At 37.4% G+C, this 26,748-nt stretch overlaps 1 protein-coding gene across 2 annotated transcripts in view; it reads right to left on the bottom strand.

The window, feature by feature from the left end:
• Positions 1-26,748, bottom strand: part of GPHN (gephyrin) — a 526,040-nt gene that overhangs the window by 234,566 nt on the left and 264,726 nt on the right. For both annotated transcript variants that reach the window (XM_065940959.1, XM_065940958.1), the window contains exon 6: positions 2,632-2,698. In XM_065940959.1, coding sequence (XP_065797031.1) covers positions 2,632-2,698 — 67 coding nt within the window. The remainder of the gene's footprint in view (positions 1-2,631; positions 2,699-26,748) is intronic.

The raw sequence follows: 26,748 nt of genomic DNA, 5'->3' as shown, positions 1-26,748 counted from the left end.
TCTATTAAAGGTTTACCTGTATGGGGTATGGCTCTATGGAAATCACTCTGGGAATGTAATGGGTATATTAAAGTAGACTGTTAACGCCCATCAGAAGAACTCCCTTTCAGAATTGGAAGTTGACTAGTACTGGAGAGCAGATATCCTGGTATACTTGCGTGACATGGCCACCTGGGCCCATGAGATGAGTGGACACTAGGGGCCTATAGAAGGCAGAAACGGGCTGAATCTAGATATATTCCTCTTACACTATGAGGCACAAATGCCAATAAGAACTGTTTTGTCTGCTATAAAGAGAGACAGAGATGGCAGAGGGCTATGCAGCGAATTCCCCAAGGGAAAAGTCCTATGCATACCTGGCAAGTTGGGCTGATGTTATTAGCCCAACTAACTACAAATGGGTACAAGGCTACAGATGAGGTCTACTAGGTTTAGACACTTAATCTGGATGAGCTTTGTTCATTCCAGAGTAGATACACATGCTCAATGGATTATAAAAGGACCAGAACAGAAGATACTGTGTCAGTGACCATGGAGGCACACCTCTTTAGACCAAGGAACACACTTTCATCTTCAGAGCAATAATATGACAGAAAACTGAAACGGGCAGTTGAAACACTTGTTGTCTAAAATGGGAGGAGATAAATGCATGAAGCCTTCATTAGTGTATGATCATATTCAACATCAGGGAGGCTAAGTGAGTGTTCTCTCCAGACAGATTCGTCTGCTTTTCTGGTGAGAGGGGATGGAAAAGGATGTTTGTACAACTACACTTTTCTCTTTACAATTATCCTTTTTCTTTTTCCCCCACATCACCTGAACGCTCTTCTTTTCTATGTGATGCATAGTGGTCTGAGGACCAGGGCTGTAACTGTGGGTGCCAGAGGCAGGGATGATTCTTAGGCTGAAACTGTAACCATACTTATAAACCTTTATGTCAGAATTCCTAAGGGTCTAATGGTGCAGACTATGTCTTACTCCATCTGGCCAAATTGGGCTTAAGAGTAAATGCAATTATATTGCCTGGTGTTTCAGACTGTCCACTAACTGTGTACCTATGTAACCTCATCTTATATAAATGGAATGAATTGAGAGGGAAGTACTTGCTGAACTAGTATTACTGATGGCCATCTGGACCAGCCCAGTGGCTAAATCAAGTCTCATTCAAGATGTTCAAAGGAAATGCTTGAATATAAATGGAAAGAAGGAGAAATGGTAGTTGAAGGTAAAGGAATGAGTTTAAAGGGGTTATGCAGCAGGGAAATCCAGTATTACTTTGTTGCCTCAAAACTAGCTTAAAACAAGGGATGATACTGTTTCTTGGCTCAGCTGTAGCAGATGCTAGAAAGGGAAGAGGCATAGGTTGCTTTTGGAACCTGACAAGTCTGTAAACCTGAGGAGCATCACTCTGGGATACATCTTGATCATATGATATGAAGACGACTAAGTTAACTGTTAGTGTGTGTATAGGGTTCCAGTAATGTTTCAGTATCTTTTGACTCTTATTTTTCAGGTTATATTTACTACTATACTATGATAAAATACAAGCATTGTTAGTAAGATTATACTGCTGATATTGATGGCCACATGTACTGGGGATCTGAGTTAAAGCCTTCTCAATATGTAACACCAATGGGAAATCACTGGCCTGAGCAAGAGAGCTAATTTCTATGGTAAACAGTTCTGTGCGAATGTATCGTAGGGTACAGTAACAGAAGATCAAGGTAGAAAATTAGTAAATGAGTACAAAAATATGAAAATTTGTATAATGGCTTTAGAGGATGAATTACTCGTTTCCCTAAATTTAGTCCTATCTCTCTCTGGCTCCTCCAAATCTTAGGCATATTCACACTACTACTGTTGTTGTGTCTATAATATAAATGCTATAGTAAATATAGATGCTCAGCCAGACAAATATTATTGTTTAGTTGTAAGAAAGTCTTGGTCAGAGGCCAGGGGGGTAGCTTGTATAATGAAAATTTAACTTTACCCAAAGAGAATCTGGCCTATGCCCTTAGTTACTGGGAAATGAAAGGAGTGCCTTTTCTCTGTCTGGAAACTTTTGCTACCAGGCAGTCTAACAGTGTGATTTATTATGGAGACTTTGGGAAATGTGATTTTTGGCTCTGGTAAGTGTTGGAGACTACAAGTATTAGCCCAGCCTCTGGGAAACGCAAGAGACTAAAGGTCAGCCATACGGGCAATATATGATGTACCTCAAGAAAAATTATGGATGCTAAGGACTTAGAGCTTCCCTGATAAGCAATAAACCTTGTGTCGCTACATACTGATGCCCAAAGAGTAATGTGTTCATGACTCCACAGGGAGAAGAGATTAGAAGCTCTTCTCCATTTGGTACTTCTTTATTCTGTCTTATGCACCTCCTTCCCCAATTGATTTTAATCTGTATTCTTTCCATATAATAAACCATAACTATGAGTATACCACCTTTCAAGGAGTTCTCTGAATCTATGGAGTGAATTATTGAAACAGAGGGTATTTTGGGAATGCACTGAACTGCAACTGGTGTCAGAAGTGAGGTCTTGTGGAGGGCTCCGACTTCTTGTATGGCTATCTCACAGCTGGCCAAAATTTCTCAAACTAAACCATATATATCTGAAGACTGCTTACCTGAGATCCTTTCTTGCTACCTGGCAAGTTAATTATGAGAGTTTTCCCTCTGATCCCACATACAGGCCTGGAAGGAAAAAGAAACTGGATGAATACTAACTTAGCATGATGGTTGGTTTAAATACATTCAACAAAGACCAATCATTGTTTTATATGTGAACAACTTTTTAAGGAATAAAACTGTTGCAGCTAAATATTTACCAATTATTATACAAACTGGGTACTCTCTCTGGCTGAGGTTTATATAACAATGGTTGGTGTGGTAGATTAGAAAAATGTACTGAACATGAAATCAGAATAAATTAGCCACTTAAAAGAAATAATGGCCAAATTATCTTCTTTTTCTAACTTCAGCTTTTTCATATCTCTTACAGTTCTAAGAATTCAATGAGATAGCATACTAAAAATGACTACTATAGTAATGTCTATGTTCAAAAGTCTAACACGTAAGGCACTCTGGCATTGAGTGAGATGTTTAAACTCTTGTTTCTCAGGAAGTCTATAAGTTTTGAAGTAAGAATAGACTTTTGGACTCAGTGGGAGAAGAGGGTGGGATGATTTGAGAGAACAGCACTGAAACATATGCATTACCATATGTAAAATAGATAACCAGTCCAAGTCTGATGTATGATACAGGGCACCCAAAGCTGGTGCTCTGTGTCAACCTGGAGGGATAAGGTGGGGAGGGAGGTAACACAGGAGTTCAGGGTGGAGAGGACACATATAGACCAATGGCCGATTCATACTGATGTATGTCAAAAACTATCACAATATTGTAAAGTAATTATCCTTCAATTAAAATAAGTAAATAAATTTTAAAAAAGTGAGACAGGTCTCTCATAGATCAATAGCACTGGGGAGAATTTAGAGAGCTCAGCTATTGACTGATAAATTGATAAACAAGAGTCAATTTAAAGTATAAAGGTCTTTCAGAGTTCACTGAAAATTTTCAGGTCACTTTAAAACCAAGTGGTTAGATAAGAAACATTAGCAGTTGAAAAGTATGAAAGCTGGAATAAAGAGTTGAAGGCCTAGATTTCAAATGAGAGTTTGAATCATGCTCTTCCAATAATTGGCTATGTGACTCTGACCTGGTAACATATAATTTCCATTATTTGAAAACAAAAGGACTAGATTCAATTAGTCTATTTCTAAAATTTTATAATTCAGATTGTAAGTCACATGTTTTTCTACAACTTTTAATTGAGTTTCTTATTTAACTTTTTGAAATAACCTAAAATTGTCTTGTATTTTATTGTTTTTCTTATCTTAGAAAGTGCTCATAGCTATTTAAAACTGTCCATACAGGTTTCCTTTTAATTGAGATATAATTGACAAATAACATTATATTAATTTTAGGTGTACAACATGATGGTTTGATATAGGTATATATTACGGAATGATTACTACAATAGATTTAGCTAATATCTATCACCACACATTGTACAGTTTTTCTCTTGTGATGAGAAATTTTACAATCTATTCTCAGAAAGTTTCAACCAAACAATATTATTAACTATAATCAACATGCTGTATATTACATCCCCAGGATTTATAAGAAGTTCGTGCCTTTTGACTCCTTTCACGCATTTAACCCACTCACCAACCCCTGCCTCTGGCAACCACCAACCTGTTTCCCTGTATCTGGTGGTTTAGTGGCTAAGTCGTGTCCAACTCTTGTGACCCCATGGACAAAGGAGCCTGGCAGGCTACAGTCCATGGGCTTCTCTAGGCAAGAATACTAGAGTGGACTGCCATTTCCTTCTCCAGGGGATCTTCCTGATCCAGGGATAGAACCATGGTCTCCTGCACTGCAGGCAGATTCTTTACTGATTGAGCTATGAGGGAAGCCCAATCAAGTCTCTGTATCTATGAGTTGATTATTATTATTAGAATACATATACAAGTGAAATCATACAGTCTTTGTTTTTGTCTGACCTATTTCACTTAGCACAATAGACTCAAGGTCCATTCATATTGTTACAAGTAGAAAGATTTCATTTTTTATGACTCATGTCCTATAGCATATATGTACCTCATTTTCTTTATCCTTTCATCCATCAGTGGACACAGGTTGTTTCCGGGTCCTGGCAATAATGTTGCAGTAAAGGTGGAAATGCAGATATCTTTTCGAGATAGTGATTCTGTTTCCTTTGGATAAATATCCAAAAGGTGAATTGATGGATCAAATGATAGTTCTATTTTTAATGTTTTTAGGAACTTTCATACTGTCTTCCACAGTGGCTGCATATAATTACACTGCCACCAACAGTGTATGAGGGTTCCCTATTTTGCAAACCCTCTCAAACACTTGTTATTTGTTGTTTTTAATAACACCCACTCTAATGGGTGTGGAGTGATATCTCTTTGTGGTTTTGAGTTGCATTTTCCTAATTAGTGATGTGGAAAATCTTCTGATGTGTCTGTTGGCTAGTTGTATGCCTGCTTTGGAAGAGTTCAGAACCTCTGCCCATATTTTAATTTTTTTAAAAAATTGTTCTTTATAAATTTTGAGTATCAACCACTTGTAGACATATGATGTGCAAGTATCCTCTGCCATCTGGTAGGCTGTATTTTCATTTTGCTGATGGCTTCTTTTGCTGTGCAGAGCTTTCGAGTTTGATGTAGTCCCATGTGGTTAATTTTAATTTTGTTTCCTTTGCTTGAGAATACATATCCAGAAAGATATTGCTAAAACTAATGTCAAAAGCATAATGCCCATGATTTTTTTCTGGAGTTTTAAGGTTTCAGGTCTTACATTCAGGTCTTTAATCCATTTTTATTAATTTCTATATACAATCTAAGACAGGGTCTAGTTTCATTCTTTTGCATGTGCTATCTGGCTTTCCCAATACTTTGTCCATTTTAGGTTCTTTGCTCCTTTGTTGTAAATTAATTGTCCATATATCTATAGGTTTACTTCTGGGCTGTCAAATTCTAGGCTTTTCTTCCAATATTATGATGTTTTGATTGTTACAGATTTGCAGTATAATTTGAAATCAGGGAGTGTAATATCTTCAGTTTGATCATTTTTCTCGATTGCTTTTCTATCCAAGGGTCTTCTGCTATTTTTTACAAATTATAGGATTTTCTTTGTTCTATTTCAATGTAAATTATCATTGTATTTTGATGGGGATTCCATTGAATCTACAGGTTGCTTTAGGTAATGCGTACATTTTAACAATGCTAATTCTTGCAACTCATAAACATGAACTATCTTTCCATTTCTTTGTGTCTTATTCAGTTTCTTTCAACATGTCTTGTAGTTTTTACTTCCTTGGATTAAAATCTTCCTAGGTATTTTAATTTTTGTTGCAACTGTAAAATGAATTGTTTTCTTAATTTCTCATTATGCTAGTTCATTCTTAGTGTACAGAAATGCAACAGATTTTTGTATGTTTATTTTTATCCTGCAAGTTTATTTCATTCATTTATTATTTTTATTAGTTTTTCTATGGAATCTTTAGGGTTTTCTATATATAAAATCATGTCATCCACAAATACTGACAGTTTTACTTCTTCCTTTCCAATTTGGACTTTTATTTCTTCTTCTTACTTAATTGCTCTAGCTAGAATTTAAACACCATGTTGAATAAGATTGGCAAGAATGGTATCCTTTTCTTGGTCCCAATCTGAGAGGAAAATCTTTCAGTTTTTCACTACTGAGTATGTTAGCTGTGGGTCTGTCATATATGGCCTTTATCATACTGATGTATGCTCCTTCCAGCTCATTTTATTTCACTTTAATGATAAATAGGTGCTGACTCTTGTCAAATGCTTTTTTCTTGCGTCTATTGATAAAAGAATCATGATTTTTATCCTTCATTTTTGTTGAAGTGTTGTATTATGTTGATTGATTTGTGGATATTAAACTGTTCTTATATCCCTGGAGTAAATCCTATTTGACCATGGTGTATGATCCTTTTAACATATTGTTGTATTTATTTGCTAATGTTTCATCTAGATGTTTTGCATCTAAGTTCATCAGACATACCGGCATGTAATTTTCTTTGTGTTCTCCTTGTCTGATTTTGGTATTAGAGTAACGCTGGCTCATAAAAAGAGTTATGAAGTGCTCCCTTTTCTTCTAGTGTTTGGAAGAGTTTGAGAAGAATTGGTACCAATTCTTCAAATGTTTGATAGAATTCACCAATTAAGTTGTTTTGTACTGGATGCTGTTTCTTAGGAGGTTTTTGACTACTTTTCCATCTCCCTACTAGTGAGTGATCTATTCATTTGCATGATTCAGTCTTAGAAAAATGTATGATTCTAAGAATTGATCCATTTCTTATAGGTTGCCCAATTTTTTGATCTGTAACTGTTCAGTCTTCTCTTACAATCCTTTATATTTCTGTGATATTGTTTGCAATTTCTCCTTGTTTCTGATTTTATAAGTCAGTCTAGCTAAAGCTTTGCCAATTTCGTTTTCTCTTCCAAGAACTATTTCTTAGTTTCATTAACTTTTTCTATCACCTTTTTAGTCTCTACTTCATTTACTTCTGCTCTGACTTTTATTTTCTCCCTTATATTGATGTTAGACTTTCTCCTCCCAAACCACCCAGTTCCTTTAGGTATAAGGTTAGACTTTTGATTTGAGATATTTCTTATTTCTTGAGGGAGACCTTATTGCTACAAACCTCCTTCTAAGTGTTGCTTTTGCTATATCCCATAGATTTTTATATGTTGTATTTTCATTTTTATTTGTGGTCAGGTATTTTTTGATTTTTTTCATCGACTCACAGCTGTTGAATAGCATGTCGTTTAGTCTCCAGTTATTTGTGATTTTTCCAGTTTTCTTCTTGTATCAATAGTTGATCATGGCAAGGTGAAAAATATGCCTAATATGATTTCAATATTTAAATTTATTGAGACTTGCTTTGTGTTTCAACATATGGTATATTCTTAATAATGGTCCATATGCCTTAAAGAAGAATATCAATTTTTATTTATTCCTTTATGATTTGGGTAACTTATTTCTTTTCCTTGTCTAATCGCTCTGGCTGGGACTTCCATTACTATGTTGGATAAAAGTGTGGAAATGGTGGCTGTCTGTGTCTTGTCCCTGATCTTAGAGGAAAAGTTTTCAGTTTTTCACCACCGAGAATGTTACCTGTGGTCTTGTCATGCTGACTGATTTGTGGATGATAGCAATTTCTCCATATCTTCTAGGTTGTCCAGTTTGTTGTGTTTAACTGTACAGAGCAGTCTCATGATTCTTTGTATTTTTGTAGGATCAGTTAAAACATCTCCTCTTTCATTTATAATTTTATTTATTTAAATCCTCTTTTTCTTGATGAGTCTAGCTAAAGGCTTATCCATCTTGTTTATCCTTTCAAAGATAAATCCAAGCTTCTTTTTAAGAGGGAAGCTCGGAGTGCTCAATCCCTACTTTAAGAAAGTGGAAGGAGTTTAAAGAAACAACCACTTCAAAGAATTTTTAAAAAAATCAAAACTACAATGAGGTATCACTGTATAGTGGTCAGAATGGCCATCATCAAAAAATCTATAAACAATGAATGCTGGAGAGGGTGTGGAGAAAAGAGAGCCCTCTTGCACTCTTGGTGGGAATGTAAATTGATACAGCCTCTATGAAAGACAACATGGAGATTCCTTTAAAAAACTAGGCATAAAACTACCATATGACCCAACAATCCCACTACTGGGCATATACCCTGAGGAAATCATAATTGAAAAAGACACATATATCCCAAAGTTCACTGCAGCATTATTTACAATAGCTGGGACATGGAAGCAACTTACATGTCCATCGACAGATGAATGGATAAAGAAGCTGTGGTACATATGTACAATGGAATATTACTCAGCCATAAGAAGGAATGCATGTGAATCAGTTCTAATAGAGTGGATGAACCCAGAGCCTACTATATAGGGTGAAGTAAGAAAGAAAGAGAAAAATAAATACCATATAGTAATGCATATATATGGAATATCATCAGAAAGATGGTGCTGATGAATCTATTTGCAGGGCAGTAATGGAGATGCAGACATAGAGAACAGACTTGTGGACATGGTATGGGGAAGGGGGAGAAGAGGGTGAAATGAATGGACAGAGTACCATGAAAACATATATACTACTGTATGTAAAATCGATAGCCAGTGGGGATTTGCTGCATGACTAAGGCAACTCAAGCTGGGGCTGTGACAACCTAGAGGGGTGGGATGAAGTGGGCGGGAGGTTCAGGAGCAAGGGTACATACCTACACCTATGTCTGATTCATGATGATGTATGGCAGAAACTAACAAACTATTGTAAAGCAATTATCCCTCAATTAAAAAAAAAAAAAAAGAGAAGAACTAAGCCTGTAGTGGAAAGAAGGCAATAACAAAGACCAGAGTGGGAAAGAAGGCAATAACAAAGACCAGAGTGGGAAAGAAAAATGAAATGGAAACTGAAAAGATGATAGAAAAGAACAGTGAAATGAAGACCTGGTTCTTTCCGTTAGTTGTTTAGTGGCATGTTGTTGAATCTCTATATATTTGTGAACTTCCAATTTTCTTCTTATAATTGATTTCTAGTTTCACACTATTGTGGTCAGCAAAGATGCTTGATAGGATTTTATCTTAAATGTCAAGATTTGTATTGTGGCTTAAGATGTGATTGATTCTGGAGAATGTTCTATGTGCACTTAAGAAGAATGTGTATTCTGCTGCTTTCCATCATATTTAGAGGGTCATTTAAGTCCAATGTTTCTTTACTGATTTTCTGTCTGGATGATCTCTCCAGCGGTGAAAGTGGAGTACTGAAATCTCCAATTATTCTTTTTCTGTCTATGTCTCCCTTAAGGTCTGTTAATACCTGCTTTATATACTTTATATATATAGGTTCTTCTAAGTTAGGTGCCTACATATTTACAAATGTTATTTCCCCTTGTTGGATTGACCCCTTTGTTATTATACAGTGATTTGTCTCTTTGTCTTTTGCTTGAAGTTTATTTTCCCTGATACAATTATAGCTACCTCAGCTTTCTATTGTTTTTTCATTTGCATGGAATATCGTTTTTCATCCTTTATTTTCAGTATCCTTATGTGAGAAGTTGGTCAGGCAGCATATAGTGGGGTGTTTTTTTTTTTAATTCATTCAGCTAGTGCATGTTTTGATTGGAGAATTTGTTTACATTTAAAATAATTATTGATAAGTATGAACTTTTTGCCATTTTTTTAATTGTCTTCTTGCTGTTTCATAATTCCTTTGTTACCTTCTTTTTCTCTTACTCCGTCCTTTGGGATTTGATGGTGGGTATTGTGAGAGGGCATTAGAGGGCACACATACTAGAACCATAAGCACAGAAAACTAGCCAACTTGATCACAGGACCACAGTCTTGTCTAACTCAATGAAACTAAGCCATGCTGTGTGGGGCCACCCAAGATGGTCAGGTCATGGTGGAGAGGTCTGAAGAATGTGGTCCACTGGAGAAGGGAATGGCAAACCACTTCAATATTCTTGCCTTGAAAACCCCTAGAACAGTATGAGAAGGCAAAATGATAGGATACTAAAAGAGAAACTCCCCAGGTCAGTAGGTGCCCAATATGCTACTGGATAGCAGTGGAGAAATAACTCCAGAAAGAATGAAGGGATGGAGCCAAAGCAAAAACAATACCCAGTTGTGGATGGGACTGGTGATAGAAGCAAGGTCCAATGCTATAAAGAGCAATATTGCATAGGAATCTGGAATGTTAGGTCCATGAATCAAGGCAAATTGGAAGTGGTCAAACAGGAGATGGCAAGAGTGAATGTTGACATTCTAGGAATCAGCAAACTAAAATGGACTGGAATGGGTGAATTTAACTCAGATGACCATTATATCTACTACTGTGGGCAGGAATCCCTTAGATGAAATGGAGTAGCCATCACAGTCAACAAAAGTCCGAAATGCAGTACTTGGATGCAATCTCAAAAACAACAGAATGATCTCTGTTTGTTTCCAAGGCACACCATTCAATATCACGGTAATCCAAGCCTATGCCCCAACCAGTAATGCTGAAGAACCCGAAGTTGAACACGGGGTTCTATGAAGACCTACAAGACCTTTGAGAACTAACACCCAAAAAAGATATCCTTTTCATTATAGGGCACTGGAATGCAAAAGTAGGAAGTCAAGAAACACCTGGAGTAACAGGCAAATTTGGCCTTGGAGTACGGAATGAAGCAGGGCAAAGGCTAATAGAGTTCTGCCAAGAGAACGCACTGGTCATAGCAAACACCCTCTTCCAACAACACAAGAAAAGACTCTACACGTGGACATCACCAGGTGGTTGACTGAAATTAGATTGATTATATTCTTTGCCGCCAAAGATGGAGAAGCTCTATACAGTCAGCAAAATCAAGACCAGGAGCTGACTGTGGCTCAGATCATGAACTCCTTATTGCCAAATTCAGACTTAAATAAAAGAGAGTAGGGAACACCACTAGACCATTCAGGTATGACCTAAATCAAATTCCTTATGAATATACAGTGGAAGTGAGAAATAGATTTAAGGGACTAGATCTGATAGACAGAGTGCCTGACAAACTATGGTCGGAGGTTGGTGACATTGTACAGGAGACAGGGATCAAGACCATCCCCATGGAAAAGAAACGCAAAAAGGCAAAATGGTTGTCTGAGGAGGCCTTACAAATAACTGTGAAATGAAGAGAAGCTAAAAGCAAAGGAGAAAAGGAAAAATATTCCCATTTGAAAGCAGAGTTCCAAAGAATAGTCAGGAGACATAAGAAAGCCTTCCTTAGCAATCAATGCAAAGAAATAGAGGAAAATAACAGAATGGGAAAGACTAGAGATCGTTTCAAGAAAATTAGAGATACCAAGGGAACATTTCATGCAAAAATGGGCTCAAAAAAGGACAGAAATGATATGGACCTAACAGAAACAGAAGATATTAAGAAGAGGTGGCAAGAATACACAGAAGAACTGTACAAAAAAGATCTTCATGACCCAGATAATCACAATGGTGTGATCACTCACCTAGAACCAGACACTCTGGAATGTGAAGTCAAGTGGGCCTTAGAAAGCATCACTACGAACAAAGCTAGTGTGTATGATGGAATTCCAGTTGAGCTATTTCAAATCCTGAAAGATGATGCTGTGAATGTGCTGCACTCAATATGCCAGCAAATTTGGAAAACTCAGCAGTGGCCACAGGACTGGAAAAGGTCTGTTTTCATTCCAATCCCTAAGAAAGGCAATCCCAAAGAATGCTCAAACTACCACACAATTGCACTCATCTCATACGCTAGTAAGGTAACGTTCCAAATTCTCCAGGCCAGGCTTCAGCAATACGTGAGCTGAGAACTTCCAGATGTTCAACCTGGTTTTAGAAAAGGCAGAGGAACCAGAGATCAAATTGCCAATATCCGCTGGATCATCGAAAAACCAAGAGAGTTCCAGAAAAACATCTATTTCTGCTTTATTGACTACGCCAAAGCCTTCAACTGTGTGGATCTAAGCATTTAATTCAGTCGCTCAGTCGTGTCCGACTCTTTGCGACCCAATGAATTGCAGCACGCCGGGCCTCCCTGTCCATTACCAACTCCTGGAGTTTACTCAAACTCATGCCCATTGAGTTTTCCCACAATAAACTGTGGGAAATTCTGAAGGAGAAGGGAATATCAGACCTGCCTCTTGAGAAACATGTATGCAAGTCAGGAAGCAACAGTTAGAACTGGACATGGAACAACAGACTGGTTCCAAATAGGAAAAGGAGTACATCAAGCTGTATATTGTCACCCTGCTTATTTAATTTATATGCAGAATATATAAGCATATTAACTTATATGCAGTACATCATGAGAAATGCTGGGCTGGAAGAAGCACAAGCTGGAATCAAGATTGCCAGGAGAAATATCAATAACCTCAGATATGCAGATGACACCACACTTATGGCAGAAAGTGAAGAGGAACTAAAAAGCCTCTTGATGAAAGTGAAAGAGGAGAGTGAAAAAGTTTGCTTAAAGCTCAACATTCAGAAACTAAGATCATGGTATTTGATCCCATCACTTTATGGGAAGTAGATGGAGAAACAGTGGAAACAGTGTCAGATTTTATTTTTTTGGGCTCCAAAATCACTGCAGATGGTGATTGCAGCCATGAAATTAAAAGACACTTACTCCTTGGAAGGAAAGTTATGACCAACCTACCTAGATAGCATATTAAAAAGTAGAGACATTACTTTGCCAACAAAGGTCCGTCTAGTCAAGGCTATGGTTTTTCTAGTGGTCATGTATGGATGTGAGTGTTGGACTGTGAAGAAAGCTGAGCACCAAAAAATTGATGCTTTTGAACTGTGGTGTTGGAGAAGACTTGTGAGAGTCCCTTGGACTACAAGGAGATCCAACCAGTCCATCCTAAATGAGATAAGTCCTATGTGTTCATTGGAAGGACTGATGCTGAAGTTGAAACTCCAATACTTTGGCCACTTCATGCAAAGAGCTGACTCACTGGAAAAGATCTTGATGCTGGGAGGGATTGGGGGCAGGAAGAGAAGGAGACGACAGAGGATGAGATGGCTGGATGGCATCACCAACTCAATGGGCATGAGTTTGAGTAAACTCCAGGAGTTGGTAATGGACAGGGAGGCCCGGCGTGCTGCAATTCATTGGGTCGCAAAGAGTCGGACACGACTGAGCGACTGAATTAAATGCTTAGATTCCTTTTCATTTATCTTTTGTGTTATTTACTATAGGTTTTTGCTATGGTATTTGTAAGTCTATTTAAAGCTGATAAGAACTTAAGTTCAAACATATTCCAAAGCTCCACATTCTGATTCCACTATTTTTACCGTTTTTGATGCTGCAATTGGCATCTTTTTAACTGGCGTATTTACTAACAAATTACTGTACTTGCAGTTATTTTTACCATTTTAACCCTTCACACTAGATTTATAAGTGGTTAGTCCACCACCTTTACAACATTAGATTATTTTAAATTTAACTATGTATTTACCTTAACCAGTAGGTTTACAACTTTATATACTTTCCTGCTAGCATGCTTTCATTTCAGGTTAAAGAAGTCTCCTTAAGTTTTCTTGTAAGGCCAGTCTAGTGGTGTTCAACTCCTTTAGCTTTTGCGTGACTGGAAAATTCTTCATCTTTCCTTTATAACCCTGAAGGACAACTCTCTTGCATAAAGTATTCTTTTAGACAGTTTTTTCTCTTCAGCACTTTAAATGCATCATGTCACTCCTTTTAAGTCTGCAATGTTTCTGATAAAAAATCTGTGTGTGCATGTTAAGTCACTTCAGCACTTTAAGACACTACTTCAGTAGTGTCCGACTCTTTGCAACCCAATGAACTGTAGCCCTCCAGGCTCCTCTGTCCCTGCAGATTCTCCAGGCAAGAATACTGGAGTGGGTTGCTATGTCCTCCTCCAGGGGATCTTCCCAACCCAGGGATTGAACCTGTGTCTCCTGTGGTTCCTGCAATGCAGGAGGATTCCTTGCCAAGACCCACTGGGGGAGCCCACTAAAAAAATCTACTGTTGGTCTTACAGACGTTCCCTTATATATAAAAAGGTGTTTTTTGTGCTTGTTTTTAATAATTTTTGACAATGTAATTAATGTGGTTTTGTTGGTGAGTCTCTTTGGATTCTTCTTTACTGGAACTCTCTGGGTGTCCTGGATCTGGATATCTGTCTCCCAGGTTTGGGACATTTTCAGCCATTAATTATTTCTTCAGATAGGTTTCTGTTCTTTCCTTTTTTCTCTCTCTCTGGGATTCTTATAACGTGAACAGTATTCTGCTTGATGTTGTCCTATAAGTCCCTTAAGCTAGCTGTACTCTTTTTCTTTCTGTTCCTCTTTTGGATGGGTTCCATTGCCCCATCCCTCATCCTTTCCTCTACTGCTGTTGACCGTTTCTAATGAAATTTTCAATTCAGTTATTGTATTCTTTTGGCTTGTGACTTCTGTTTGGTACTTTCTTATATTCTGTCAAATTCTCACTTTGGACATGAATTGTTCTCCTGACCTTGGTACACAACTTTATGACCATTACTATAAACATTTTTTCCCAGGTAAACCACTTATCATTGTTTCATTAAGGTTTCTTTTTTTTTTTTAAGTTTTGCCTTTTAGGTATAAAGAGTTTGATTAATACATGCCTCTGGGATCTTTGCTATTTTCCAGAGCAAGTATACTCTATCAGCATTCACATCATTTCTTTTTCTAAGTATAGTAGTCATAAATTTATCCTTATGAAGAATGATGTTGGGTCTATATACATTTCTAGTTTATCAACTATTGCAAAAATTGGAATATATTTTCCAAGAATATAACTATTTTCTAAGGATGTTTCCAAGAACGTTCCAAGTTTTAACTCCCTCCACAACAAGGTTAGTGACAAATTAAAAATCAGTCAACACTTTTAATTCCAATATTTTGGTCATCAAGCCCAGGCCTGTTAGGCCTTCAATAATATTTCATCTTCTCTAGATTGATACCCAAATAGCAGTGTTAACAAAGCTAAGGATGTAAATTTCTATCTGTACTGAATATACATAATAGTTATAATACTAAGACCACTATTTCTGTGTATGTATTATGCATATATGTATGACATAATTAAAAGACTAAGTATACGGCCACGAGAAACTGTTTTTTTCCCCTCAATCTATTTGGCTCTTTGGTCTTTTATTTTGTCCCCCCCAAAATTATATTACACTTAACAAAATTCCTTTGTTTCCTTCTCTTTGAATGTTTAAAAATTAGTTTTTTCATCTCTGGAATATCCAGAGTTATTGTAAGAAGAAAGTCCTTTTTATTTATTTAGACTTTTTAGGTTAAGAAGTTATTTTTTTAAGAAGTTATTTTTACAAACAATATTTAATAATTTTAAAAACAGAAGCACCATATTCTTAGCATATGCCAAACTTACCAAACAACTTATTAAGTTTAATTAAGTTAAACTCACTAAACCTGTAGTAAGTATTATAGGATAAATGCAACCCAATTCCTTAAGGAGTTTACAACTGTAATACAGATCATGAAAGCACATAAACAACTACAAGATAGTAAGTGATGACACAAATTATCCTAAAATACCATGAGATCAAAATAAAAGCAGTAAATTTCTATACAATGGTGGTGAAGCATGCCTTTATGGAAGAGATAGCACTTGAATGATTTTATAAAGGAAAATATTTTAATAGGTAGGAAAGTGGGGTAAAGGCAAGAAAACGAGGACAGCTTTAAGTGGAGAGGGAAAAAAGTAAAGCATAGAGACAAAAAAAGCACCAAGTACTTTTTGTGTATATTAAGTCCTTCATCTAGTCAAGTACATTGTACTTAAAGGAGTAATGTGAGATAAGTACCAGTGGAAAGATGGTACAGTCTGAAAGATTAATAGTTCTCAATGTGTGGTGTCTGCACCAACAACATATATAAATCATTTGGTAATCTGTTAGAAATGTAAAACCTCCGACACTGCCCATCTCCTTTCCTCACTGTGACTGAACCACTGAATCAAAAACTACTGGGTGCGATCCAGCACTTAATATCTTACTAAGCTCTCTAGTTGATTTTGTTCCACTTGAGAACTACTGTGATAAACTATGCTTGAATTTTGGTACTGCTATCTATGACAGTATAAACTTGCCTTTACAGTATTCTAGGACCCACAACAGATTTCCCAACCTGGAGATCTGGCAAAAGGACTGAGAACTCCCAGGGAAACAGATGTTTGGAGGGAACAACAAGATATTGTGCACATGAGGACCCAGGAGAAAGGAGCAGTGACCCCACAAGAGACTGAGCCAGACTAGACTGCGAGAGTCCGGGAATCTCTGGCAGAGGTGTGGGTTGACAGTGGACTGCTGTGGGGTTAGGGGCACTGACTGCAGTCCTCCTGGGGGAGCTGTGGCATGCTGGCATAAGTCTTCTTGAAGGAGGTTACCATTACTGCCATTACCCCTACCAGAGGGAAGGAACACAGCCCCAGACATCAGCAGAAAACTGGATTAAAGATTTACTGAGCATGGCCCTGCCCACCAAGCAAGACCAGTTTACCTACAGCCAGCCAGTCCTTCCCACCAGTAAGCTTCCACAAGCCTCATCCATCAGAGGGCAGACAGAATGAAAACCACAACAACAGAAAGCTAACCAAACTGATCACATGGATTACAACCTTGTCTAATTCAATGAAATTATGAGCCAAGCCATGTAGGGCCACCCAAGATGGACAGGTAATGGTGGAGAGTTCTGACAGAATGTGGTCCACTGGAGAAAGAAATGTGAAAGCACTTCAGTATTCTTGTCTTGAGAACCCCATGAACAATATGAAAAGGCAAAAAACTATGACACTGAAAGATGAAGTCCCCAGGTCAGTACGTGCCCAATATGCTACTGAAGAAGAGTGAAGACATAGCTCCAGAATGAAAGAAGAGCAGGAGCCAAAGGGAAAACAACGCCCAGTTGTGGATGTGTCTGGTGGTGAAAGTAAAGTCCGAGGCTGTAAAGAGCAATATTGCACAGGAACCTGGAATGTTAGGTCCATGAATCAAGGTAAATTGGAAGTGGTCAAACAGGAGATGGCAAGAGTGAACACTGACATTTTAGGAATCAGTGAACTAAAATGGACTAGAATGGGTGAATTTAATTCAGATGACCATTACATCTACTACTGTGGGCAAGAATCCCTTGGAAGAAATGGAGTAGCCCTCATAGTCAACAAAACAGTCCAAAATGCAGTATCTGGATGCAATCCAAAACGACAGAATGATCTGTTCGTTTCCAAGGCAAACCATTCAATATCACAGTAATCAAAGTCTATGCCCCAATCACTATTGCTGAAGAAGCTGAAGTTGAATGGTTCTATGAAGACTTAAAAAACCGACTGAAAACTAATACCAAAGAAAGATGTCCCTTTCATCATAGAGGACTGGAATGCAAAAGTAGGAAGTCAAAAAAATATCTGGAGTAACAGGCAAGTTTGGCCTTGGGGTACAAAATGAAGCAGGGCAAAGGCTAACAGAGTTTTGCCAAGAGAACGCACTGATCACAGCAAACACTCTCTTCCAACAACACATGAGATGACTCTAACCAGAAACAGAATAAGGATTTCTGTTTGTTTCTTTTGAAAGAATATTCTAGTTTTTGTCTTCAAATTAGGGGATGCATAGTCAGACATATTCAATATTAAATGGTAATGTAAAAGCAATGTTTAAATAAAGAATATATTTAAAAATCAGGAAAGCTCAGCTAGTACAGAAACCTAAATGATAGACTGAACTGTCATTAACTTCAAAATACACTCATCTAATGGAGAGCTCTCAGGGGGAAAAAAAAACAAAAACAAGTACAAAAAAATCATTAATCTATTTGCTGATTAATTGTGGGATAATTCAACATAAATTCGTTATTTAAAAAGATCAGTCCTGGGTGTTCACTTGCAAGGACTGATGTTGAAGCTGAAACTCCAATACTTTGGCCACCTGGTGTGAAGAGCTGACTCATTTGAAAAGATGCTGATGCTGGGAAAGATTGAGGGCAGGAGGAGAAGGGGACAACAGAAGATGAGATGGTTAGATGGCATCACCGACTCAATGGATATGGGTTTGGATGGACTCCGGGAGTTGGTGATGGACAGGGAGGCCTGGCGTGCTGCAGTTCATGGGATCGCAAAGAGTCGGTCACAACTGAGCGACTGAACTGAACTGAAAAAGATCTTCCTAACAGATGCAGTAAGGTTATCAGAATTAATTAATTCATTTAGCAAATATTCACTGAGTATTTTCCAGGAGCAAGGCAGTGTTACTTAGGTTATGGGGCTACAACAATAAGCAAACAGTGTCCCCCTAGGGAGATTACAGATTTACAGGAAAATATCAGTAAGTGTTAAGATAGTTAACTAAGTTAGAGGCATATTATTAGTTATAGGAATGACAGGAAGGGAAGTTTAGGCTTATGCTGGGAAGAGCGAGGGATGATTAGAGAAGGCATCTAGAAGGAAGAAAACTTACGCTGCTACCTGAGGAATAGGTATTATAGAGTTAGGCTGGGAAGAACATTCTAGGCAGAGTAAATGGCATGAACAAAGGACTCAGAAGCTAGTGAGAGAATTGGATGTGTTATAACAATAATTGGGGGTGGGGTGGGGGGTAGAATGGAGTGAATCTTTGTATCCTCCTCAAATTCATATATTGAAATCCTAACCCTCAGTATGATGGTATTAGGAGTTGGGGCCTTGGGGAATTAATTAGGCCATGAGGGAAGAGTCCTCATGAATGTGATTTAGTGCCCTTAGAAAAAAGACTCCTCCACCTGTCACTATGTGAGGAGACAGAAAGGACTCAGAGCTGTACAAGCAGGAAGAGTGCTCTCATCAGTATCTGACCAGGCTGTCCCCTACTCTCAGACTTCCAGCCTCGAGAACTGTGAGAAATAAATTTATGTTGTTTATAATCCACTCAGTGTGTGGTACTTTGTTATAACAGCCCAAACTAGAACAGAGGGAGATGCTGTTAAATAGACAGTGAGTGGAGACAACTTATTTAGGCCCTGGAAAATTGTGTTAAAGAACTGAGTCTTTATCCATAGAAAAAAATTAGACACTACTGAAGTTTTAAGCAGAGGAATAACATACTAAAGCTTGTGTTTTCAAAAGATGTCTCTGGGCTGCAATGTGGAAAACTGAAGAGGTACAAAGAACCCAGTTAGAATGTTGGAATATGAGAGGTGAATTAGGATGGTTGCAATGATGATGAAAAATAGACAGGTTATAGTCTTTAAATGTATAGTGACTTACAGAGAATATAATGAGACAGTAACCTTTTAATACTAAAATATATATTTTTCTAGAAATTTAATTACCTAAAGAAAAATTTTTTTAAATGGGCCATATCTGGATGAAAACTAAAATCTGAGTCTCAATTAATACCATTATTTTGATATTCCATTTAAACTTGATCACACTAGCTGTAGTTGTTGTTCAGTCACTAAGTCGTGTCTGACCCGTTGTGACCCCATGGACTGTAGCATGCCAGGCTCCTTTGTCCTCTACTGTCTCTGGGAGTTTGCTCAAATTCATGGAGTCAGTGATGCTAGCCAGCTATCTCATCCTCTGCCACCTTCTTCTCCTTTTGTTTTCATCCTTTCCCAGCAACAGGGTCTTTTCCAAGACTTCCAAGAAGTCAGCTCTTCCCATCAGGTAGCCAAAGTATTGGAGTATCAGCTTCAGCAAGTCTTTCCCATGAATATTCAGGGTTGATTTCCTTCAGGATTGACTTGTTTGATCTCCTTGTAATCCAGGGGACTCTCCATAGAGTCTTCTCCAGCACCACAATTCAAAAGCATCAATTCTGAGCTGTTCAGCCTTCTTTATGGTTGAACTCTCACATCTGTATATGACTAACGGAAAAATCATAGCTTTGACAGACCTTTGTTGGCAAAGTGATGTCTCTGCTTTTTAATATGCTGTCTAGGTTTGTCATAGCTTTCCTTCCAAGGAGCAAGCATCTTTTAATTTTATGACTGTAGTCACCATCTGCAGTGATTTTGGAGTCCAAAAAAATAAAATCTGTCATACTAGCCATGGATTTAAATAACATGAATAATACAATTTTGTTTCCCTTAAAAACAAATTTTTATTAAGTATTAAATACATAGAAGCTTGTAATGTACATATAAAATGTAGATAATAATGGAAAAAAGCTACGTAGGTACTTCAATCTAATTTAAGAAACTATTACTATATTTTCAGAGACTACTGTGTACCTTATCATGACCTCAAGTCTCATTTTTCCTTAGATAACTATTTTCTTGAATTTAAAAATCATTCTTACTTATTTTTATAATAACTTAAGATATAATTCACATACTATCTAACTTAATCATAAAGTAAAAAAATACTTGTATTTTTGGTGTGTTTCACAGAGTTGTGCAGTCATCAATGCAATCAACTTTCGAATATATTACTCGCCTCCTCTAGAAAAAAAAAGCACATATCTATCAGCAGTCCATATTTTCTCCTACTCTTAGCCCCGAGCAACCATTAATCTACTTCCTGTCTCTATAGACCTATATATTCTGGACATTTCACATAAATGGAATCATACATGAATTCCTTCATATGTGGAGGAATACATGGCCTTTTGAGGTCGGTTTCTTTTAGTTAGCATGTTTTCAAGGTTCATCCATGTTGAGAAATATTTCAGGCATTGCTTAGCTTTAAAAATACTTCTGCACATAGGAAACATATTGTTTAGGAAGTTACAGTGTGCAGCCCATGCCAAAGAATTGGGGGTTATGTGCCCCCCTCCTTAAGGGTGGAATATTTACATGTATTATTTGGAAATCTTTGGTAAGAGATCTGTCTCCTTTTCTTTGCTATTAATTTAATCAATTAGTCTTTGATTAAGTATGGACTCATGAAAACTTATTTTATATTTTAAGTTATAATAATCAAATACTACTTCATTTTGTTGCTCAAACTGTTCTATCTTTGGCCACTAGAAGTTTGTCAGTTGGTTCCTATGTTTTTGTGACATTCATCTATAATGTGGGGGAGGGGGTTTGTTTTATTTTTTAGCATTTCCTTACTTTCAAGCACTAGAAGATACTAGGCTCATTTTGTGTATTTCTTCCCCTAGTCCTAGAAACAGCCATTTCGGAGGAAAAATTCCATTTACTGGCAAATGGTATTAGAAACCAAGAACTGAGCATTAGGTATGGCTGTGGTTGCTGGAGTGTTATTTCTTTTTGATCCTCTCTGCTAATAAAGCAAAGAAATACATGTGTGCATGCTAACGTGCATACATACACACGTCTACAAATACTTCTATGTATCTCATTTATATCTATATTAAACAAAACATGAGTCCATACTGATTTCTCTAACTCTGATTCATTATATCTTAAGGATCATTGTAGCCTCCTCTCCTTGCCTGTAACTATGTGATTTCCTACTGTATCAGTGACAAATGTGGTTCCCACCACTCATCATCCGTTTACACAATTCTTTAATTCCAGTAAAGGCTCCAACTTAATGATTCCCGACTTATGATTTTCTGACTTTATGATGGAGTGATAATGATATATATTCAGCAGAAATCATACTTCAAATTTCGAATTTTGATCTTTTCCTGGGCTATAATATACAGTATGATATACTCTCCTAGTGCTGGCTAGCAGCAGTGAGCTTACAATATTCTTTACCCCTATAACCCATTCTGTTTTTCACTTTCAGTATAGGAGTCAATAAACTACTTGAAATATTCAACACTTTATTATAAAACAGGTTTTGTGTGTTAGTTGCTCAGTCATGTCTGGCTTTTTGAGACCACATGGACTGTAGCCCGCTGGTTTCCTCTGTCCATGGAATTCTCAGGCAAGAATATTGGAGTAGGCTGCTATTTCCTACCCTAGGGGATCTTCCTGACCCAGGGATTGAACCTGGGTCTCTTGAGCTGCAGACAGATTCTTTACCATCTAAGCCACCAGGGAAGCCCCCAAATAGGTTTTTTGTTAGATAACTTTTCCCAACTGTAGGCTAATGTAAGTGTTCTGAGTCCATTTAAGATAGGCTAGGCTAAGCTATGATATTTGGTAGGTTAGATGTGTTAAATCCATTTTTGACTTATGATAGAATGGGTTTACTGGGAAGTAACCCCATGTCAAATTGAGGACAAACTGTACAAACTCAGTAGTATCAGAATTGTTAATACACACAAACATGGATTACAACATTATCAACAAAAGTGCATGTGTATAATATAGTTCCACTCACCTTTAGTCTTATAAACATCACTCATGACACCAAAGTTATTTAGGTCAGTGTCTTTTCCTCCCATCCCCTTTAGTAAAATTGTTTCCTCTATTTGTAAGATATTTAGATTCTCTTATCAAGAGTCTGCATTATTTTATGTCTAAATAATGGTTTTCTAAAATGTGCATATAGCAAGCATTCTTTCTGATATAAAGTTCTGTGAGTTTTGACAGATGCGTAATGTCATGTCTCCATGTTTCACCAATACAGTATCATACAGCATAGTGTTACAGTCCTAAAAATCTGCTGTGACTCATCCATGCATCTCCCCTTCGCACAAATCCCTGGCAGTCACAAATCATTTTATGTCTCTATAATTTCACTTTTTAAAGAATGTCATAAAATTGGAATCATATGGCATGCCTTTTTGACTGGCTTCTTCTACTCAGCAATATACAGTTAAGACCCTCCATGGGTTGTGTTTTTCTTTTTTTTTTTGGTGGCTTGCTAGCTCATTTATTTTTAATCAATGAATAATAATCTGTTGTATTGATGCCCCACAGTTTGCTTATCCATTTATCTACCGAAGTATATCTTGGCTTATTTTAGCTTTTATTAATTGTGAATAAAGTTCTTAACATTCATATGCATATTTTTTCATGCACATAATTTTCAAATTAATTGGGTAAATAACTAGGAGCGCGTTGTATATTTTTGATTTAGGTTGTTTTTCAAACATTATAATAGAACTAGACAGAAGCTCAACAAGGAAATAGAAGAACCCCAAATACCATTAATAACAGGATCTAACTGATATTTACAGAACACTCCACCTGAAAAAATAATCTACAATTTTCTCCAATGCCCACGGAATATTCACCAAGACATATCATATCCTGAACCATAAAAATAAACCCCAGCAAGTTTAAAAAAATACACAGTGTTTTCTAACCACAAAAGGATAAAATTAGAAATCAATAATAGGAAGATAACAGAAAAAACCCAATATACTAGAATCCTAAGCAAAGTTTATAAACTTGATAAACAACAGATGAAAGAAGTCTCAAAAGAAATGAAAAAAATATATTGAAAGTGAGTGAAACCAAAAGGACAACATGCAAAAATCAATGCTTTTCACCTTAAACAGTGTTTCTAATAATACATTAGAAAAGAGGTAAGTATCCCACCTTAGGATAGAGCAAGATACATGCCCCCAAATCTCACCACCAAGTAAATAAGGGGCTATTACAGCAGTTCCTTTTACCCAGTATTTCATTTCCAGCTATTAAGAAAAAACTACAAGGTATACTAAAAGACAAAAAGCACAACTTGAAGATACAGAGCAAACATTAGAACCAGACATAGCAGACATGTTTAAACAATAAAACAGGAATTCAACACAAGTATCTGAGGGCCCAATAAAGTTGACAGTATGCCAGGCCAAATGGGCAATGTAAGCAGCGAGATCAAAATCCTGAGAAAGAAACAAAAAGAAATGCTAGATATAAAAAATAATGAAATAGAAATAAAGAATGCCTATGATGGGCTCCTTAGTAGATTGGAAAACACAGTGGTCACAGCAAATACCTTCTTCTAACAACAAAAGAGACAACTCTACACAAGGACATTAATGGATGGTAAATACTGAAACAGATTGATTATATTCTTTGCAGCCTAAGGTGAAGAAGCTCTATACAGTCAGCAGAAATAAGACTGGGAGCTGACTGTGGCTCAGATCATGAACTCCTTATTGCCAAATTCAGACTTAAATTGAAGAAAGTAGGGAAAACCACAAGATCATTCATGTATGACGTAAAACAATTCCCTTACGATTATATAGTGAAAGTGATAAATACACTCAAGGGATTAGATCTGAAAGACAGAGTGCCTAAAGAACTATGGATGGAGGTTTGTAATATTGTACAGGAGGCTGTGATCAAAACCATCCCGAAGAAAAAGAAATGCAAAAAGGCAAAATGGTTGTCTGAGGAGGCCTTACAAATAGCTGAGAAAAGAAGAGAAATGAAAGGCAAAGGAGAAAAGGAAAGATACATGCATCGGAAAGCAGAATTCTAAAGAACAGCAAGGAGAGAAATGAAAGACTTCCTAAGTGATCAATGCAAAAAACAGAAGAAAACAACAGAAAGGGAAAGACTAGAGATCTCTTCAAGAAAATTAGACACACCAAGAGAACATTTCATGCAGAGATGGGCACAATAAAGAGAGAAATGGTATGGACCTAACAGAGCAGAAGATATTAAGAAGAAGTGGCAAGAACACACAGAAGAACTATACAAAAAAGATTTTAATGACCAAGATAACCATGATGGTGTGCTCACCCACCTAGAGCCAGACATTCTCGAGTATGAAGTCAAACGGGCCTTAGGAAGCATCACTACGAACAAAGCTAGTGGAGGTGATAGAATTCCAGCTAAGCTATTTCAAGTCCTAAAAAATAATGTTATGAAAGTGCTGAACTCAATAAGCCACTCAAATTTCAGCAAATGCTGGAAAACTCAGCAGTGGCTACAGGACTGGAAAAGGTTAGTTTTCATTCCCAAAGAAAGGCCATGCCAAAGAATGTTCAAACTACTGCACAACTGCACTCATTTCACAAGCCAGCATAGTAATGCTGAAAATTCTCCAAGCCAGGCTTCAACAGTACATGAACCGAGAACTTCCAATGTTCAAGCTGGATTAGAAAAGGCAGAGGAAGCAGAGATAAAATTGCCAAGATCCGTTGGGTAATAGAAAAAGCAAGAGAATTCCAGAAAAACATCTACTTTTGCTTCACTGACTATGCTAAAGCCTTTCATGGTGTGGATCACAACAAACTGTGGAAAATTCTTAAAGAGATAGGAAGACTAGATAACCTTAACTGTCTCCTGAGAAATCTATATGCAGGTCAAGAAGCAACAGTAGAACTGAACATGCAACAATAGACTGGTTCCAAATCGGGAAAGGAGTACGTCAAGGCTGTACATTGTCACCCTGCCTATTTAACTTATATGCAGAGTACATCCTGTGAAATGCTGGGCTGGATGAAACACAAGCTGGAATCAAGATTGCCAGGAGAAATATCAATAACCTCAGATATGCAGATGACACCACCCTTTGCAGAAAGCAAAGAACAACTAAAGAGCATGCTGATGAAAGAGGAGAGTGAAAAAGCTAGCTTAAACTCAACATTCAAAATCTAAGATCATGGCATCCAGTCCCATCACTTCGTGGCAAACAGATGGGGAAATGATGAAAACAGTGACAGACATTATTTTCTTGGACTCCAAAATCACTGCAGATTGTGACTGCAGTTATGAAATTAAAAGATGCTTGCTCCTTGGAAAAAAAGCTATGACAAACCAAGACAGTATATTAGAAAGCAGAGACATTACTTTGCTGACAAAGGTTCATTTAGTTGAAGCTACGTTTTTTCCAGTATTCATGTATGATGTGAGATTTGGACTATAAAGAAAGCTGAGTGACAAAGAATTGATGGTTTTGAACTGCAGTGTTGGAGAAGACTCTTGAGAGCAGCAAGGAGATCCAACTAGTCCAACCTAAAGGAAATCAGTCCTGAATCTTTATTGGATGAACTGATGCTGAAGCACCAATACTTTGGCCACCTGGTGCAAAGAACTGACTCATTAGAAAAGATCATGATGCTGGAAAAGACTGAAGGGAGGAGGAGAAGGGGAAAACAGAAGATGAGATGGTTGGATGGCATCACCAACTCGATGGACATGTGTTCGGGTAGACTCTGGCAGCTGGTGATGGACAGGGAGGCCTGGCGTGTTGCGGTTCATGGAGTCGCAAAGAGTTGGACACGACTGAGCGACTGAACTGAATTGAACTGAATTGAACCAAACTTCATCCAACAACAGCAGAAAAGACATTCCTCTCAAACTCACATGGAACATTCACCATGATAGACCACAATCTGGGCCATAAAATACATCTTAACAGATCTAAAAGAATAGAAATTATACAGTGTCTACTTTCAGACAACAATGAAATTAAACTAGAAATTAAACTTCTTCAATAACAAAAAAATAACTGAAAATCCCCAAATGTTAGTAGATTAAAGAACACTCCTGTAACCAGTAAGTGACTAGAGCAAGGCTACAGGATGAAAAGTTAGTAAACAAAAGCCAACTGCTTTCCTATATATTTGCCAGCAACAAACAACAGAAACTTGAAATTAAAAATAGAGTACACAGAACAGACTTTGGGACTCAGTGGGAGAAGGCGAGAGTGGGATGTTCAGAGAGAACAGCATTGAAACAAGTATACTATATCAATGGTGAAACAGATCACCAGCCCAGGTTGGATGCATGAGACAAGTGCTCAGGGCTGGTGCACTGGGAAGACCCAGAGGGATGGGATGGGGAGGGAGGCGGGAAGGGGG

This window comes from Muntiacus reevesi, chromosome 7, assembly GCF_963930625.1.
Source record: "Muntiacus reevesi chromosome 7, mMunRee1.1, whole genome shotgun sequence".
NCBI lineage: Eukaryota > Metazoa > Chordata > Mammalia > Artiodactyla > Cervidae > Muntiacus > Muntiacus reevesi.
This window is presented reverse-complemented; position numbering and strand designations above follow the sequence as displayed.